At 39.7% G+C, this 20,000-nt stretch overlaps 1 protein-coding gene and 1 pseudogene across 1 annotated transcript in view; both read left to right on the top strand.

Annotated features, from left to right (window-relative positions):
* Positions 1–20,000, top strand: part of GTF2F2 (general transcription factor IIF subunit 2) — a 145,638-nt gene that overhangs the window by 10,547 nt on the left and 115,091 nt on the right. Inside the window, exons 2-4 of the mRNA XM_055336129.1 lie at positions 3,877–3,950; positions 18,280–18,298; positions 19,733–19,877. Coding sequence (XP_055192104.1) covers positions 3,877–3,950; positions 18,280–18,298; positions 19,733–19,877 — 238 coding nt within the window. The remainder of the gene's footprint in view (positions 1–3,876; positions 3,951–18,279; positions 18,299–19,732; positions 19,878–20,000) is intronic.
* Positions 11,242–12,086, top strand: LOC129516625 (nucleophosmin-like; annotated as a pseudogene).

Raw genomic sequence — 20,000 nt, 5'->3', positions numbered from 1 at the left:
ACTTGAGGGGAGAGCCTGGACTTGCTCTGAATTTGGAGTTGTTATTATAAAGATGGTATTTAAAGTCATGAGACTGGATGAGATTACATAAGATTGAGTGCAGGTAGAGAAGAGGTCTGAGGACTGAAACCAGAACCCTCTAAAGGTGAGAGGTTGGGAAGATGAGAATCTAGGTATGTGGGGACCAAAAAGGAGAGTCCAGAGAAGTATAAGGAAAATCAGGAGAGATTGTGGTGACTTGAAGCCAAGTGAAGAAATTGTTTGAAGAAGGAGAAAATAATTAGTTCTCAAATATTATTAATAGGTATGGAAGATGAGGACTGTACATTGACTTGGCAATGGGGAGATATTGGGTAACTAGGGTCATCACTTTCAGTGGAGTGGTTGAGAGGAAGGCCTGTCTAGAGTAAAACAAAAAAGCAGAGGAGGGACAACTCTTTTAAAGAGCTCTGCTGAAAAGAGAGGTGGGAAAATGGGACAACATGTGGAAAGAATTATAGACTCTGCTATAATCACTCAATGTATTATCAGTTGCTTGCTTCCTCTTGCACTGTTGGTGGGAATGCAAACTGGTGCAGCAGGGGAACTGGTGGAAGTTCCTCAAAAAATTAGAAGTACCCTCTGATCCATCAATCACACTACTGGATATTTACCCAAACAATGCATAAGGACTAATTCAGAGGGATGCATGTACCTCTGTGTATATAGCAGCATTATTTATAATAACCAAGATATGGAAGCAGTCCAAGTGTCCCATCAGTTGAGTGGATAAAGAAGTAGTGATACACATGTGTGGACGCAACACACACACACACACACACACACACACACACACACACAGAGGAATATTATTCATCCATGAAAAAGTATAAAGTCTTGGCATTTGCAATGACACGGATGGAGCTAGAGAGTGTTATGCTAAGTGAAATAAGCCAGAGAAAGGCAAATACTGTATATCAGTCATATGTGGAATTGAAAAAAACAAAACAAATGAGCAAAGTGGGAAGAGAGAGACAAAATCAAGAAACACTCTCAACTATAGAGAACAAACTGATGGTTACCAGGGGGGTGGTGAGTGGGGGGATGGGTGAAATAGGTCATGGGGATTAAGGAGTGCACTTGTGATGAGCACTGGGTACTGAAAATGAAAACTTAAAAAAAAAAAAAGAAAGAAATTGGGTGTCTGGCCGGCTCACTTGGTAGAGCATGTGACTTTTTTCTTTCTTTTTGAGCATGTGACTCTTGATCTCAGTCATGAATATTGGATGTGGATGTTGGATGTGGAACCCACTTAAAAAAAAATGGATTCCTGGGTGGCGCAGCGGTTTGGCGCCTGCCTTTGGCCCAGGGCGCGATCCTGGAGACCCGGGATCGAATCCCACGTCGGGCTCCCGGTGCATGGAGCCTGCTTCTCCCTCTGCCTGTGTCTCTGCCTCTCTCTCTCACTGTGTGCCTATCGTAAATAAATAAAAATTCAAAAAAAATATTAAAAAAAAATGGATCCATTTTTGTAGTAAAAAGATAAATAAATAAAAGAATCCTAGCCAAAGGGGAAGAGGGTAACATCCCATCACCTTTGCTATGTTGTACTGATGAGAAACAAGGTCCAGGTCCTCTTCTCCCTCAAGGAAAGGCAATCACGCAAGGGTGTGAATATCAAGAATTGAGGATCATTCGGTTCCATCTTAAGAGTGTTCCTGCCTTGTGTAATAACCACTCTAGTGTTAGCAGTCATCATCATGGTCATCATTCTGTTGGGGGAATGATTTTTTTTTTTGGGGGGGGGGATGATTAAGTAGAGAAGAGGAGAGAGGAGAAAAAAGTAGAATTGAAGGAAAGATATTCTTGATTAGACTGCAGGGGAAGAAATTCTGTGCACACTGGAGGGATTGGCCAGTGTTAATCTGTTTTAGAGAGGAAGGCAAAAGGTCTCAGCTGTGGCAACATGGTAGCTGTAGATGTTCTTTTTTTTGATACTCTTTCCCCAGTTGGAAGAGAAGTCAGGTTATCAGCACAGAAGGAGAAAGGAGGGAGAGAGGTGCTGTGGGGTTGAGAAGAGAACTTGTGTCTCAGCTGTAGCGGGAGGGGGGAATTGACTAGGGAGGTGGAGTTCAAGTGCCAAGCATCTTGAAGGGCTTACTTAATGTTAGTAGCCGTATATTTCAAATGAGACTAGTTAGCATCACTGTGAATTTTTCTCCAGCTTCTCAGGTGCAGTGAGAAGTGACACTATCAAACTAATTAATTAAGTAGCAGTAGAGATTGGCTTTAATCAGGATTAAGGTCCTGCCAGGCCAGCATGATGGAGGTAGGGGAAGGGAATGATTGTGATGATGGACTGTAAAGGTCGGACATGGGCAGCTAGGGAACAGTGTAAATATGTTTGTGTCAGTAATCTGGAGGGATAGAACTGTTGGAGTTGAAGTATTGAGGAGAGAGCCAGGAAGTTAGTGGCTAGTGTGATTGCTTGCTTGAAATACGGATTATGGAAGGGATACCATTACTGACAGGGAGAAAGTCTTATGGCACCTATATTTGGAGAAGACTCATTTGAACCATAACTTGGAATATGTTGAAGAAAAGACACCATCTATATGGGTTTTATTAGGGAGTATGGCTAATGTTCAATAAGTTTTGTTGTAAAGAATATATGTAATTGAAGAAATAATCATTAGACTCTTCTTTTGACCCTTTCATTCCTGACTTTTTACTATATCTAAACAGCAATGCAGGTTGTTTGATAGTTAAGCACTTCTTTTTGCAAATGAAATCTTGGTAAATAGAATTTTTCTTTTCTTTCCAGTTTTGGAAGCTCTGACTCAGTTCTAAATTCATATTCATGTTACCATACCAAGATTACTGGGGGAAATAGTAGTGACACCTGACACTCATGGAGTACTTGCTTATGTGAGGTGTTAATGCTTCATGCTTTTTATGTGGTATCTCTTTCCTCACAATAGGCTAACTTTGAAGGTGTGTGCTGATCCCACAGTTCAGACTGCCTCTTAGATAGTAGTGATTCAGCATATGTTCTCTTAACCTTTTTGGGAATTAAAACCCTTCTGATGGTATATATCTAGTTACTGCCTGGGTTTGAATCTTGACTCCATCATTTACAAATTTTATAGCCTTGGTTAAATTATGTAATGCCTGGGTATCCTAGATTCATAATCTGTAAAATGAGGGTAATTAACAGTATCTACCTCATAGAGATATGAAGATTAAATGTGTAAATATATGGAAACTGCTTACAACAGTGTCAGGAAACTAGTATTATATAAATGTTAGCTGTGCTATTTCAGCAGATCCTTTATTATTGGTCAGAGTTATAGTCTTACAATAAAACTTGACTTTTGAAATCATCTTAAAGTTGGTGTATCTTTAAATAAATATGTTAAGAGTATCATTGCTCCTGAGAAACCTTTTTCTGGTAGCCTTTCTTATGTTTAAACTTTCATTGGATTTATTTGGGAACATAAGTTAACACTTTGTTTTGTTATGATATTTTACTAGTGTTAGTGCTTTGTCACCAGCTTGATTGACTTTAAGCTCTTTGAAATTTTAAATGATCCCTTATAGTGTAAAACATACAATAAGAGCATAATACCTAATGATCAGTTACTGTAGGCAGAAAGTAAAATGGAAGCAGTGTATCCTTTTATGTTTAAGAAGTTTGTTAGCAGGACACCTAAGTGGCTCAGTGGTTGAGCATCTGCCTTTGGCTCAAGGTTGTGATCCCCGCAGGGAAGCCTGCTTCTCCCTCTGCCTATGTCCCTGCCTCTCTGTGTCTCTCATGAATAAATAAATAAAATCTTAAAAAAAAAAGTTTGTTAGCATCTAAAACATAGTCTTATTAGTGTTTTGTTTATTTTTTAGGTTCCTAAATATTTGTCACAACAATGGGCTAAAGCCCCTGGAAGAGGTGAAGTTGGGAAACTGCGGATTGCCAAGTAAGTTATTTGTATATTTTGGACATTTAAAAAGCTGTTTTTTGAAATTTTTATGTGCTTTAAAATGTAGTAACAGTTCTTTTTCAGATAGAGAATATACCTGGAAAATGAGAAGTAATGAGCATATCAAGACTTGTTAAGAGATGGTTAGGTGTGCTGTAATGAGATATATGTGCACACCACATATCTGTGCACACACGTATAGATATGCATGCACAGACACACGCACACATACACCCCTTCTCCCCCAGTGATAGGTATAAATATAAAGTCAGATTTATTGGTAAAACTTATTGGCAGTGAAGCAGAAGAGTATGTAGTTCCCTCATCCCTCCATCGTCTCCACATCATCTGAGGAGGTATTCTGGATTGGGAATAAATGGATGCACCCCATTAAGTACTTCAGTAGAAAAATTTTGCCATTGTGCCACCATATTTGTCTATAGAGGCATTGGAAAAGCCTAGGGAACACCTGGTAAGCAATGTAATGGTGTAGTTTCTTGGTTGAAGAAATGGCCTTGTTAGAAAGAGAAGCCTCCAAAGTTCAGTTGGTATCAGCCAGAGGCCTTGCATTCCATTCTGTCCATTCATTCTTAACCCAACTCTGATCAGATTTTCAGCTCACTACTCAATTGAAATAGTTCTAGTCTGTCATTGGTGTCTTCCTTCTTATCAGTTAGCTTTTGCTTCATAACAAATCACCCAAAAATTTAGTGGCTTAGAACGAAAACCATTTTATTTGCTTATTTTTCTGTGGGGCAGTTCTGTTTGGGGCTGACCTGGTTGGTCTTTCTGGCTAGAACAGCCACACTCAGGTGTCTAGTAGTTGGCTTGCAATCATTTGGGGCGGTGGTCATGTGTGTTTCATCTCCAGCATGTTCATTCAGATGATGGTGAAAGTTCCCAGTAGCAAAAGAGAGGGAAGTCCCAGTGCACAAGCGCTTAGCAAACCTGTGTTTTCATCATGTGTGCTAAAGTCCTACTGAGGGTGCATCTCACATAACCAGATTCAAGTGGGGAGCAATAGGCTCCGCTCTTGGTGGGAGTCACTGCAAAGGATTTGTAGTCCTTTTTTTCAGTCTAACACATCCACATCCCTAAATCTGAGTCATCTACCAGCCTCCCTAATTGTCCATCAACAGAATTTGACATAGTGAACATTCTTATCCTTAAACTCTTTTTTTTTTTTTTTTTTCATTTCGTTTCTGGGACAGCACTCTCTTGATTGGCTTCCCTAGCAGACTGTTCCTTTTCAGTCTGTTGCTGGCTCTTTCTCATCTTCTCAGTCTCTACATGTTATTTGACCCCAGGGTTTTCTTTCTAGTTCTTTTTTGTTCTTTTTATTACTTTGTTCTGACATATCTTTTAACTCTTCATTTTGTTTGAACAAGATATTGATTGGAAACAGGAATGCTTTTATATCCAAAGTCCTAAAGTTAGGTAGGGACAAGTAATATCTTATTTTTCTCAAGAAATTACTTTTAGTTTAATAGAGGAACCAGGCTTGAATTCAGGCATTTGAATGGTAAGAAAACTCCAGTAGCTTTCCATTCCAGCTCTGTCACTTACTACCAGTGAGACTTTGTATAGGTCACTTAATCTTCTGAGTTTAGTTTATCCCTAGAGTTGCCTGTTTTGCACACCTTTTTTATGAATCCAGTGAGATAATATGGAAATGGTTGTCATTTATTTGCGTATTAACTTTATAAAATGAACCTATTTCTGGAAAGTTGTAGATAAATCACATTTTTTTGTGAGTTGTCATACTTTTATTGGAAGGAAAAAGAAATGGATACATTGCATACTTTTAATTGAAATCTGCTCTAAAAAAAATCTGTGCTCTTTTTTCTTTTTCAACATGGAATTATTTGTAGTGCAGATAATTACCTTTTCTGTTGTGGACTACAGAATTTCTTATAATTGGTTTTACTGAGAATGGAGGCCACTATCAAGATAAAATCTCAGCACTGTATGTCACTGAAGAAAGGCAGATTACAGGAAAAAAATGCATTTAAGTGATGAACCATGTGGTTTTATGTAGTAACTAGACTAGATCTCCAGACTTGGGTTCTAGTCCTAAGTGGCTCTTGGTAGTTGTCTGGCATTAGGCCTTAGCTTAATAAAAATAAATACAGCATGCTAAATAAGCAGTAGTGTGTGTGCCACATTTTTCTTTATCATCCTTTGCTGGGTAGAAAATTTCAAGCTCTTTTTCTTCCTTAGAGAAGCAGATGGTTTACACAGTTGCATCTAATATTAGGTGGCTACCCCCCCCAGGTTTGCCTGAACAGTCCTAGTTTACATATTTTCCCAGTGTGATTATTGCTGGTGTCCCCTCTTTCACTGTCTAGAGTATCCTGGTCTTGACAATATGCTGTTTGCACTTGATGTTATCACGTGTGCATGCATTTTTTATCTTAGATAAAACATCTAGCAGATTTTCTACTTAAAATGATACATTATCTGTCTTGTCTTCTAGGTCTAGATCCTTTTAATGATGAGAACAGATTTGTAGTAAGTAGTGCCCTAAAATAGCTATGGAAATGCTTAAAAACAGTTGTTCCATAGTAGGTCTCCTGGCTGGCTATCTTGTTTGTGCTATTAATTCACTTTGTCTGTCTGTCTTTCTTTCTTTCTCTCTCTCCTCTCTCTCTCTCTCCCCTTCTCTTTCTTTCTTTCTTTTTCTTTTTTCTTCTTTCCTTGTTTTCAGTAATCGCTATATTCAACGTGGGGCTTGAACTTACCAACCCCAAGATCAAGAGTTGCGAGTTCTTCTGACTGAGCCAGCCAGGTGCCCCAGTTTTCATTCCTTTTGCTGAATTACTAAATTCACTATTAAGCAACTGTAGGATGATGAGGAATGTCTTCTCAGTGCATGTGATGAGGTTATCGGGATCTTAGTTGATTTCAAGCTAAATATGAGTCATCAGGGTTATGTGGCTATAAACAAAAGAGCCATTAATAGATGTTTGTTGTTTAGAATGAAGTGGGATGCTAATCCCACTCTTTTCTTTGCCAGTTAGTGTATGGTGCAGACATTATGTTCAGTTCTTAGTGCTATACTTACAGACATGGACAAATAAGTTCCTTTAGTAGAGTGAGGCTAATATAATGAGAATACTAAAAAAACTCAGTGTCCAAGAGGAATATTTGAAGGTACTCTGGCTGTTGAGAGATGATTTAAGGCATACCAGGTGAAACCATCTTCAAATATTTTTAAGGCTAGGAGATACATAATCAACTATTGATTCTTAGAGGCAGATTAGCTGGTTTATGGATTATCTGTATTGTAAAAAAATATATATTTATATATTACTTATATATATATATTTTTTTTGTGGGGCGGGGTAGGTAAAACATGAAAACAACTTAGGTTTCATAAAGCTAGTGTGGCATACTGGTTATGAGTATGGACTCAGGCATCATTCAGCTCTGGTCTTGTCCAGACCTTATCACTTACTAGCTGTGTGATTTTAGATAAATTGCTTACTTTCTCTGTTTCCTCACCTATTAAAGAGGTGTTATTAATAACTCGTGGGTTTAATGGATGTAAAATTGTCAGTAGTGTTGACCTACTGTCATGCCACATACTATACAATATAGACCATTGGCCCTACATAGTGTCTGATGTGGTATGGGGATGGGCCTCCCTTCCCTGGCACATCTCCCAAAGATAGGCTGCAACAACTTCCTGTGCAGTGAGACAGAAGCTAGAGGATCTATGTGGTGTGATTGTTCATCCTGTAGAGACAGGCTGTGGAGTTCGGAGGAACTGGGAGAGGCAGAAGGGGAGGAGAAAACATGCAGCTGGGAGTGCAGCTCTCCCTAAATTTGGTTCTGTTTGCACCTGAAAAAAGGAGGGTCTAGCCTGTTTTAACAGCTGGTAACATTTGGGCCATTTTTCTTGGGCGGTTTATGTGATGTTTCTAAACCATCGTACTTAGGTTATTTTTATCTCTTTGGACATCTGATTTGTACCGCATTTTAGTTAGCTTATAGTTTTGCTTTAGGTTGTTTAAGTTTTTAGTTCTTTTTACACCAACCTCACCTAGGTTGTTTAAGTTTTTTTTTTTTTTTTTAATATTTTATTTATTTATTCATGAGAGAGACACAGAGAGAGAGGCAGAGACACAGGCAGAGAGAGAAGCAGGCTCCATGCAGGGAGCCCGATGTGGGACTTGATCCTGGATCTCCAGGATCACACTCTGGGCTGAAGGCAGCGCCAAACCGCTGAGCCACCCAGGCTGCCCGGTTGTTTAAGTTTTAATACTAACCTTCTGGGGCACCAGCGTTGCTCAGTTAGTCAAGCATGTCTTCGGCTTAAGTCATGATATCAGAGTCCTGGATTTAAGTCCCCACATGGGGCTCCCTGCTCAGTGGGGAGTCTGCTCCTCCCTCTTCCTCTGCCCCTCCCCCTGCTCATGCCCCCCCTAAATAAATAAAATCTTAAAAAACAAAACCAAAAACAAAATAGCCTTCTTTCTATATCACCACCCTGCCTTAGACAACTTCAGTTTTTGAAATGCTTTATATATGCTGTATTTTACTGACAATCATGTAGTCAACTAGAAAGGCTCTCCTGAGAGACTTCAGTTTCTAGCTTTATGGGACACCTGGGTGGCTCAGCAGTTGAGTGTCTGCCTTCAGCTCAGGGAGTGATCCCGGAAGTCCCGGGAGTTTTTTTTTTTTTTAATCTGTAAAAAAATTTTTCTATCTTTATTTCTAAACATACGTAACATTCAAGGTCATAAAAATATGCAAACAAAAAATGAGATAAAATTTTTATGTTATAAAGTTGACTAAATCAGGGATCCCTGGGTGGCGCAGCGGTTTGGCGCCTGCCTTTGGCCCAGGGCGTGATCCTGGAGACCCAGGATTGAGTCCCACGTCGGGCTCCCGGTGCATGGAGCCTGCTTCTCCCTCTGCCTGTGTCTCTGCCTCTCTCTCTCTCTCTCTGTGTGTGACTATCATTAAATAAATAAATATAAATAAATAAATAAATAAATTTATAATTGACTAAATTTAGAGCAGTCTTATACTATTGGGTTTATTTTATTTATTTATTTAGGCTGGGTACAGTATACTTTTTTTTAAAAAATATTTTATTTATTCATGAGAGACACAGAGAAAGAGAGAGAAAAGCAGAGACACAGGTAGAAGGAGAAGCAGGCTCCATGCAGGGAGCCCAATGTGGGACTCGATCCCGGGTCGCCAGGATCACGCCCTGGGCCAAAGGCAGGCGCTAAACCACTGAGTCACTCAGGGATCCCCTACAGTATACTTTATTGATGATACATGACAGGGTAGGGTTCCCTAAACCCCTCCCCTTCCTCAGGGGGTCTGGGATGGAAACTGTAAGTCAGGAGATCCTCAGTGTGTTGGGGGATAAGTTGAGGCAGGGACTCCCCAGCAGCTGAGGACCTCTCTCTTCCTCTTGGTCCTGCTAGGGGTGGTGGTCCAGGAGGTTATTACTCCTTGGAGGCCATGTGGTCCACCACCTGGTTGCTATAGCTAAATTCACTATCATACCAGGAAATGAGCTTGACACAGTGATCACTGAGGGTAATGCCAGCCCTAGCATCAAAGGTGAAAGAATGGGTGTCACTGTTAAAGTTGTAGGAGACAACCTGATCTCCCCCAGGATGCCCTTGAGGAGGCCCTCTAATACCTGCTTCACCAACTTCTTGACGTCATCGTATTTGGCAGCTTTCTCCAGGTGGCAGGTCAGATCCATGACTGACACAGGGGTGGGGACATAGAAGGCCATGCCAATGGGCTTCCTGTTCAGCTCAGGGATGACTTTGCCTGCAGCCTTGGCAGCACCAGTGAAAGCAAGGATGATGTCCTGGGCAGCCCCTTGGCCGTCACACCACAGCTTCCTAGAGGGGTCATCCACGGTCTTCTGGGTGGCGGTGATGGCATGGACAGTGGTCCTGAGTCCCTCCATGATGCTGAAGTTGTCATGGATGGCCTTGGCCAGAGGAGCCAAGTAGTTGGTGGTACAGGGGGCATTGCTGACCATCTTGAGGGAGTTGTCATACTTCTCGTGGTTCACATCCATCACAAATATGGGGGCATCAGCAGAAGGAGCAGAAATGATGACCTTCTTGGCCTCATCCTTCAAGTGAACTCCAGCCTTCTCCATGGTGGTGAAGACCCCAGTGGATTCTACAACATACTCAGCACAAGCATCACTCCATTTTATGTTGGTGGGGTCTTGCTCCTCCTGGAAGATGGAGATGGACTTCCCACTGATGACAAGATTCCTGTTCTCAGCCTTGACTGTGCCATGGATTTTGCTGTGGGTGGAATCCTACTGGAACATGTACTCCATGTAGTTGAGGTCAATGAAGGGGTCATTGATGGTGACAGTATCTACTTTGGCAGAGTTAAAAATAGCTCTGGTGATGAGGCGCCCAATACGGCCAAATTCGTCCACTCTGACCTTCACCATCGTGTCTCAGGGACGCGGGTGACACTGCACCAGAAGATGTGGTTGTCTGCTGAAGGGGGAGGAGCAGAGAACTGCTATTGAATTTAAATCAGTGCAAACTTTCTGAAGACCAGCCTGGCAACATATATATGTGTACATACATATACATCTATGACGCACTCTCATGTACTCACACATACATTACTACTCAGAAAAAAGTGGAATAATCATCCCACTGTTTTCTCTGCCAGTTTGCTTGCAGTGCAGTTTGTTCAGTTCTTGGTGCTGCCCTTTTAGAAAGACACAGAAAACACATCCAGTAGAGTGGGACTGGGATGATGAGAAGGCTCAAAATATTAATAACATATTCATGCTCTTGACCCAGCATCTTCATAGAACTTATCTCATGGAAGTAGTAAGTTAGTGATGCAAATATTGAGGATATTCATTTCAGCATTGTTATAGAGAAAAATTAGCAATATTCTCAAATCCTTAGTAAGAGATTAGTGAAATAACGACACATTTGGAATTATTGAATACTTTTTTTATTTTAAAATATTTTAATGTATTTATTTATTTGAGGGAGAGAGGGCGCACAAGCAGGGGGTAGCAGAGAGAGGGAGAAGCAGCCTCCCCACTGACCAGGGAGCCCGAGTGGGTCTCTATCCCAGGAGCCCAAGATCATGACCTGAGCCAAAGGCAGACACTTAACCAAGTGAGCTACTCAGGCGTCCTGATACTTCTATTTTATAATAGTTTCAACCCTGGTGTGATTCCATCCTGCGTGGCTGTACCATGGAACAGTAGTCGTGTATCTCCGTCTGCCTTCTCTCCCACCTAAGTGTGTGCCACCACCCCATGGAAGATTCGATGGACATGGCCATGAGTCCCCCTGCGGCCCCAGAACTATCTTTTTGGTTGTGAACTAAAGGCTGACAAAGATTACCACTTTAAGGTGGATAGTGATGAAAATGAGCACCAGTTATCTTTAAGAATGGTCAGTTTGGGTGCAAAGGATGAATTGCACATTGTTGAAGCAGAGGCAATGACTTACGAAGGCAGTCCAATTAAAGTCACACTGGCAACTTTGAAAATGTCAGCTGACAGTGTCCTTTGGGGGCTTTGAAATAACAACATCTGTGGTCTTTCGGTTGAAATGTGGCTCTGGGCCTGTGCATATTAGTGGACAGCACTTAGTAGCTGTGGAGGAAGATGCAGAGTCAGAAGATGAAGAAGAAGAGGATGTAAGACTTCTTAATATATCTGGAAAGCGTTCTGCCCCTGGAAGTGTTAGAAAAAAGTAAAACTTGCTGCTGATGAAGATGTTGATGAAGATGATGATGATGATGATTTTGATGATGAGGAAACTGAAGAAAAGGCTCCAGTAAAGAAATCTATACGACATACTCCAGCCAAAAATGCACAAAAATCAAACCAGCATGGAAAAGACTCAAAACCATCAACACCAAGATCAAAAGGTCAAGAATCTTTCAAAGAACAGGAAAAAACTCCCAAAAACACTGAAAGGACCTAGTTCTGTAGAAGACATTAAAGGAAAAAATGGAAGCAAGTATAGAAAAAGGTGGTTCTCTTCCCAAAGTGGAAGCCACGTTCATCAATTATGTGAAGAATTGCTTCTGGATGACTGACCGAGAGGCTATTCAAGATCTCTGGCAGTGGAGGAAGTCTCTTTAAGAAAATAGTTTAAAGAGTTTGCTAAAATTTTCCATCTTATTTCATTTCTGTAACAGTTGATATCTGGCTGTCCTTTTTATAATGCAGAGTGAGAACTTTCCCTACCGTGTCTGATAAATGTTGTCCAGGTTCCATTGCCAAGAGTGTGTTGTCCAAAATGCCTGTTTAGTTTTTAAAGATGGAACTCCACCCTTTGCTTGGTTTTAAGTATGTATGGAATGTTTATGATAGGACATAGTAGTAGTGGTGGTCAGACAAATGGAAATGGTGGGGAGACAAAAATATTCATGTGAAATAAACTCAGTATTTTAATAAAGTAAAAAAAGATTAAAAAATAAAACAGTTTCAACCTACAGAAGGTTAGAACAATATAAAGGACTTTTTTTTTTAACTACAAAAAGGATATTTTCCTTTTTCTTTTTTTTTTAAAGATTTTATTTATTCATGAGTGAGAGAGAGAGGGGGGCGGGTAGAGACATAGGCAGAAGGAGAAGCAGGCTCCATGCAGGGAGCCTGATATGTGACTCAATCCCGGGTCTCCAGGATCATGCCCCAGGCTGAAGGCAGGTGCTAAACTGCTGAGCCATCCAGGGATCCCCGAAAAAGGATATTTTCCTACATAATCACAGCACACCCCTCCAAATCAGTGGATTAACATCAAATACTACTACCTAATCTTTAGACTTTATTCAGAGTTTGCCATTTGTCTCCGTAGTGTTTTATAGCAAAAGGATCCAGTCCATAATCTTGAATTGTGTTCTGATGTCAGGTCTCTTAAGTTTCCTTAAATCTAGAACATTTAGAAGTCTTTCCTTGAATTGTATACTCTATAGGTATCACCACTCCATTATTTTGTAAAATTTGAGTTTGATATTTCTTCATGATTAGATAGGAGTCAGGCATCTTTGGCAAGAATATCAGTGAAGGTGAAGCTGGGTTCTAGCCAGGTTTGCATGTTTTCATTTTGTCCTAATACTGGTAGTGGTAACTTTGACCACTTGATTAAGGAGAGTCTTCTATGCTTTCTCACTGTAAATTACTCTTTTCCCCTTAGTAATAAGTATTCTCTTAGGTTGTACTTTGAGACTATGTAAATATTCCATTTCTCATCACATTTTCCACATTAGGTATCTATGTTGGTATGAATTCACGTATTCCAATTTTAGTTAATGGGTCACAATTTTGTTACTATTATTATTTATTCTGATGTTCAAATTGGACTCTCGTCCTAAGATGGTTCCCATGCCCCCTTTTTTCTTTATTGTAGTAAAAAATACATATAAAATTTACCACCTTAACCCTTTTTTCAGTGTACAGTTCAGTAGTGTAAGTCCTGTAGCCTTCTGACATGTCTTGATCATTCTTTGAGCGCTTACTTTTTGTCAGAGAAAAATGGTTTAGACTCATCTTGTTTCTGTCTAAGTCTGAAGTCAGGCATTTTTCCGTGGAGTCCTAGTTCTTTCTAGAGGAGAATGATATTTAGAAACTAAGATCTGGATACCACAAGTGCTCATTGCTGCTCCCAGACCCTTTTAGGGGACCGAATTAGGGAGTATATGCACATATACACCTTTAAATACACCTTTAAATTATGTTAATTTGTATATTTATATTTGTTGGAAATAATGAACTTACACCAATATCTAATTCTAGTTCAATATCACTGAATGTTTCCAGTTTTCTCCCTTTTCATGTTTGTACCTCTTTTCTGAAAATGAACCTGGTTCCTATTATATTTAATATATATTCACTTATTTGTTTAGACCTTTGTTCTTATTTGTTTAGAACCCCCTTTTTCCCCACCAGTGTATGAATGCCCTCCTCACCTGGCTTGGGCTATAACATCCCCCATTAAGCTGCTACCTTTGTAGGCCTCCACAGGGATGCTCTCCTCAGCACTGTCATCCCCTCCCTGTCCTCATAGGCATGCCTACTTCCCCCTCCAGGACTCAGACAACATGTCTTAGGTTTTCTTCCCATGTGGAAGTCCTGACCCTACTAGGTTCTGACACACTACTTGTTGAGCCATTCCTTTGTGGGGATGCTCTCCTTATCCTCCTTAATCTCCTGGGCTCTGACACTAGGCTGCCCCTTCTGCCCTAGGCACTTGCTTTCCATCCCATTTGGGCTAGGCTTACCCTTCTCAACTCACTCTGCAGATGCGTACTTTGCTTGGCTTCATCTAATGGTTTTTGAGGTGAATTGTTCAAGAATGGGATATATGGGGGCACCTGGGTGGCTCAATGGTTAAGCAACTGTTTTTGGCTCATGTTGTGATCCCAGGATCCTGGAATTGAGAGTCCTGCATCAGTCTCCCTGCAGGGAACCTGCTTCTCTCTCTGCCTGTGTCTCTGCCTCTCTTTCTGTGTCTCTCATGAATAAATAAATAAAAAATCTTAAAAAAAAATATGGGGGGCAGGGTGGCAATGTATGATTAGGAATTAAAAACAAGACAAAACTCAAAAACCCAGGGATTCCTAGGCTGGCTCAGTTGGAAGAATATGTGACTCTTGATCTTCAGGTTCGTGAGTTTGGGTTGGGTACCCACGTTGGGTATAGAGATTACTTAAATAAATAAAACTTAAAAAAAAAATAGGGACACCTAAGGTGGTTAAGCGCCTGCCTTTGGCCCAGGGCGTGATCCTGGAGTCCTGGGATCGAGTCCCACATCAGGCTCCCTGCATGGAGCCTGCTTCTCTCTCTGCCTATGTCTCTGCCTCTCTCATTCTGTGTCTCTCATGAATAAATAAATAAAATCTATTAAAAAAAAGAAACTTAAAAAAATAATGAGGGCACGTGAAGATAGTGAGCCCTAGGTATTATATGCAACTAATGAATCTGAATTCTACCTCTGAAACTAATAATACAGTATATGTTAATTAAATTGAATTTAAATAAATTTTAAAGATCCTGGAGCACAGTTAGAGACTTGGTATTATTTGGTTGATTTTCTTACTTAGGAAAAAGGTGTTTTATTGGTCATCAGTGATTAGTGATAAGTCTCCTCCCATTGGTGTCAAATCTAAGAAATATTCAAAAATAACAAAAAGGAAAGACAAATGATTTTTTAAAAAAGGTTTTTGTTTATTTGAGAGAGACAGAGACAGAGAGAACATGGAGGAGGGGAGCAGAGGGAGAGGGAGAAGCAGGCCCCTTGCTGAGCAGAGAGCCCATTGTGGGGCTTGATCCCAGAACTCTGGGGATCATGAGCTGAGTTGAAGACTCACTGACTCACTGACTGGGCCAGCCAGGCACCCTGACAAATGACTAGTTTTTTTTAGAAAGACAAGAGGAATGAGGCTGGAGTCTAAAGAAATAGCTGCGGGGTATTGAGAAATGGACATAGTAATGAAGGAGAAACTAATTCACAATGTTATGAAGCATTCAGTGAAAGGATGGGATACATGTTTGCTTCATTTATTTCTGAAGATATTACTGTGTTTTACAGTAGTTGATGTTTGTAATTTTAACCACAGGTCATCATGAAGAAGATATATTTTATTGGTAATATTGAACAACAAAAGGTCATGTATGCTTTATACATTTATATACTAAGGCAAAAGGATATGTAATCCTTTTAAAATAAGTCACAAGTCTTTAAAGACTAGTTTTTATTCTGGAAAATGAACTCATCTAGTGTTCATCAGTCTCTTATCATTCCAGCCAAGATGATGTTATAAATAAATATATGAAAATAAAGTTGTCATCCCCTCCTGTGTTCCCTAATTGGATCTGGGTGATTTTCTAGTCCCCTAGACTGGAAATGTCAGCATGATCTTTAATCAGTCCTTTCCCCTTGCTGCCTACTTCCAGTCATTTCCTCCTCTATCAGTTCTGACAGCTCAGATACAACTGCCACACACTCCTCCTCCTTCCAAGCTGTCATTACCTGGTTCAAGCCTTCATTACGTTTTATGTGAGTTTTTGCTTTAAGCCTTATTCCAACTCAGTAAACATTCTGCAAGTGCCTTCTCTGCATCTTTGCCTTTGTTTTGACTGCAGCACTTATGTCTGAAAGGTAGCTAAATTAAATCCTTCTAAGAATCCAGATCCAGGAGTGATAGGGAAGGGATTGCAGTGAATTCACTGCCTATCTGTGCATGTCAAAGGGATTGTTGTCATGCTGAATTGGGGAGTGGGGAAGGGCATTGCTGCCAAATCTTCAGGTCTTTTGAGAGAGGCTGGAAATGCAGATTTTTATATGAAATTTTAGGATTTTTTTTCACTTCTAGATACTTCCACAAAAGGAGGGTCAGCGTTGCACTTTAACATGTGAAAGACTGAGAAGTCCTGCAGTAAACAAACCTGTTTAAGATTCTGGACTCCTTAGTGGCCTAAGGGGCTCTTTACCACTTGACTCCTTCCTACCATTCATGGATGCTCTAAAGAATGTGCTAGATCATTTCTGTCTGTGTTTAATTGGATTCTCTTAACCCGTAATGCCTCCATGTTGTTTTCCTCATCCCTCAATTCAGTTCATCTCTTGCTAGCTTTCTCATCTGTGTTTTCATGACAGTATGCTGTACCTCTGTCATAGTTATCCTGTTTATGTTGTTTATGGATTAGCTCTTTTTTCATTAAACTGGGGGACCTTTTTGAGGATAAAGACCTGTGTTCAATAAAAAAAAAAAAAAAGACCTGTGTTCATATTGTACCATGCACTTGGCACCATGTCTAATGGTTGTAGAGTAGATGCTTAATGTCAGAATGAGTGGTTGAGCCCCTGAATGAAGGCAGGTTGGAATTCAGGCTGGTGTTATGGAGAAACAGTAGTTTTCTAACTGGTCTTCATTTTTCATTTTATATATATGTTCTGGTGCATGTTTTTAGGAGCATATTTTGTACTTTATTCTTTTGTTCAAATGATACTTGGGGCCCTCCATTACTTGAGAAATAAAGTCCATTCTCTGTACTATGATATTTAAAATATTCCATGATCTAGCCTCAGTTCTCCTTCCGAATTTATCTCCCCCTATTCCTTAGTTTGTATTCTTCCAGTCAAATGTGACTACATTTTCATTATCAGACTCTTAGTGGCTTTGCTCTGTTGATGATTTCTAATAATATATTCCTATCTCAGCTTATTGAAATCCCAGTACCTTTCAAAACTTAGCTCAGAGAGTGCCTGTGTGGTTCAGTTGGTTAAGCGTCTGCCTTCAGCTCAGGTCATGATCTTGGGGTCTTGGTATCCAGCCCTGTGTCAGGCTCCCTGTTCAATAGGGGGTCTGCTTCTCCCTCTCTCTCTGCCCCTCCCTGGCTTATGCTTTCTCCTCTCTCTCTCTCTCTAATAAATAAAAAAAATGTGTTTTTAAATATTTATTTATTCATGAGAGACACAGAGAAAGAGGCAGAGACACAGGCAGAGGGAGAAGCAGAGTCCTTGTGGGGAGCCTGATGTGGGACTCGATCCCAGAACCCCAGGATCACAACCTGAGCCGAAGGCAGAGGCTGAGCCACCCAGGCGTCCCAATAAACAAACTCTTAAAAAAAAAAAAAGGCTTAGATCAGGCTTTCTCTCTTGTTAATTTTTTTTTTTAAAGCTTTCACTCATTTATTCATGAGACACAAAGAGGCAGAGATACAGACAGAAGGAGAAGGAAGCTCCTCACAGGGAGCCCAATGTGGGACTTGATTCTTGGACTGGGATCACGCCCTAAGCCCAAGGCAGTTGCACAACTGCTAAGCCACCCAGCTGTCCCCATTCTTCATCTCTTAAAATGGAAGAAGTAGTGTCTTCCTATCTGATCCTGGCACATTGGTGCTCTCTTAATTAAACATTAATTAAAATGTATCTCTTACAGTTATGGATGTAGTTTTTATATCTTCTGGCTGACAATGGAGATCTTACACTCAATACTTTGCTTATAGTAGATACATAATACGTTTTTAAGCTTTAGACTATTATTTAGGCTGTAGACATAAAGATAAGAATTGTAATGAGGTTATTACTTGATTAAAGTATTAGGACCATTGTAATAGTGGTGGGTGATACAAACTCCTCATAATATACATATGGGATTAATGTAACTCTTGTTTTTACTATATGATTACAAGTAGGTTAGTTGCAGAGAGCCAAGGGTAAATATTAGTTGATCTATGTAAATGTTATATTTTATGTAAATGTGATGTAGTTGTTTTAGTTCTTAGTGTACACTTGAAGAAAACATGAAATCTAAATAAAATTTTTCTTTTCTTTTGTAGGAATCAAGGAAGGACTGAGGTAAGATTATTTCTGTGATTATTTTATTTAAAATCATGAGATCATTTTGCTACGTATTAGTAATAGTAAAGGGAAGTTGGTGTTTGTATTCTGGAAAACTCCACATCAGACTGGTGGCTGATAGTGTGGGACACAAAACAGCATAAATGCTACTTTTGTGTGAATGAATGGACTCCTTTCTAGTTGTTCATTCTTAGCATTTTTCTGCTTTGACCTAAACTGTCCCCTGGCGGGGGGGGGGGGGGGGGGGGACACGGGACGGACAGACAGTAAGACTGTGAGGCTTACTATTGCTACAGTAATACTTCAACATTATTTCAGTGTGGCAAAGGCATTTGGACTGGATTTTTCAGGGCTTTAGGTTTTGATTCATTAAGTCCAGGACATAATTGTAGTACTTAATCACATAGTAGAGAAATGTTTAACAAATGCTTCTTAATCTTTCCTGTGCAGTTGGGAAACTATTATTTTATGTTCATAAATCTTTTGATGTAAAGTGTGATCTTCCCTTGGGGAGATCTGGTATATAGTAAAAAATCATTTTGAAAGAATATCTACTATGTGTTTTTATTCTAAGTCTCAATATTGCATTATCTTTGTAAATATTTAGTTGTATTTGTTAAAATATTCGAAAATGAAACAGCACCATGTACTCCTACAGTAGTCATTGAAACCTAAAAAGCAATACATCCTCTGCTTATTAGAGTGTTTAAGCTTTCTTAATAAATAGCTTGCCCCCCCCTTTAAGTGCAATTGCTTTCTTTATACTCTTAAAATATTCACTCATTCAGCAAATACTGTTTTCCTTCTTTGTGCCAGGCACTTTGCTATATATTTATTTATATTTAAATATGTGTTTAAGTATATATATTTATAAGGATACAAACGTAACAAGACATCCCTTGAATTCACAGACCTTAGGGGGAAAAATTATTCCTGTTTTGGAAACAATTTCTTTAACCATAAACCAGAGAAAACATTTGAAAGCTGTCACCCATCTTTATAATGGTAGATTCGCCCTGTTATTCTGACAAATGGGAATAGATTATCTTTTTTTTAAGATTTATTTTTTTTTATTTGTGGGTGGGGGGAAGCAGAGAGAATCTTAAGCAGACTCTACTCTGAGCAAAGAACCTGATGTTCGGCTTGATCTTACAACCCTGAGATCATGACCTGAGCCAAAACCAAGAGTTGAATGCTTAACTGACTCTGCCACGCAGGCTCTCCTAGATTCTCTCTTTTTTTTTTTCTAGATTCTCTTTTTATGACTAAGTAGAATTGTTTGATAAAGTCTTAGAGAAGTGTTTAATAAAATGACTAGAAATGAAGATTCACATTTTTAAAAAAGTATTTGATTTATAATCAGAATTTCTGTGAAAGATACTTTGAATACACAAGTCTCTTGTAATAAGCTCTTGTTAATGTGTCTATTAGGTGTCGTTTACTTTGAATGAAGATCTTGCAAATATTCACGATATTGGTGGAAAACCAGCTTCAGTCAGCACTCCTAGAGAACATCCGTTTGTCTTACAAAGTGTTGGAGGACAGACATTAACAGTCTTTACTGAGAGCTCATCAGGTAAGTGGGAATAGAATTATGTAATGTGATTCCTGTATGTGTTGTATAGATTTTCTGTCTCAACGTACCACTTTGAGGTCATTCCCAAGGCTACTCTATCTGTTGTTCTGTCTGCCTCTATTA

The sequence above is a fragment of the Nyctereutes procyonoides genome, unplaced genomic scaffold, assembly GCF_905146905.1.
Source record: "Nyctereutes procyonoides isolate TBG_1078 unplaced genomic scaffold, NYPRO_anot_genome, whole genome shotgun sequence".
In the NCBI taxonomy this organism is placed as follows: Eukaryota; Metazoa; Chordata; class Mammalia; order Carnivora; family Canidae; genus Nyctereutes; species Nyctereutes procyonoides.
The sequence above is the reverse complement of the archived record's forward strand: the minus strand, read 5'-3'. Positions and strand labels throughout refer to the sequence as shown.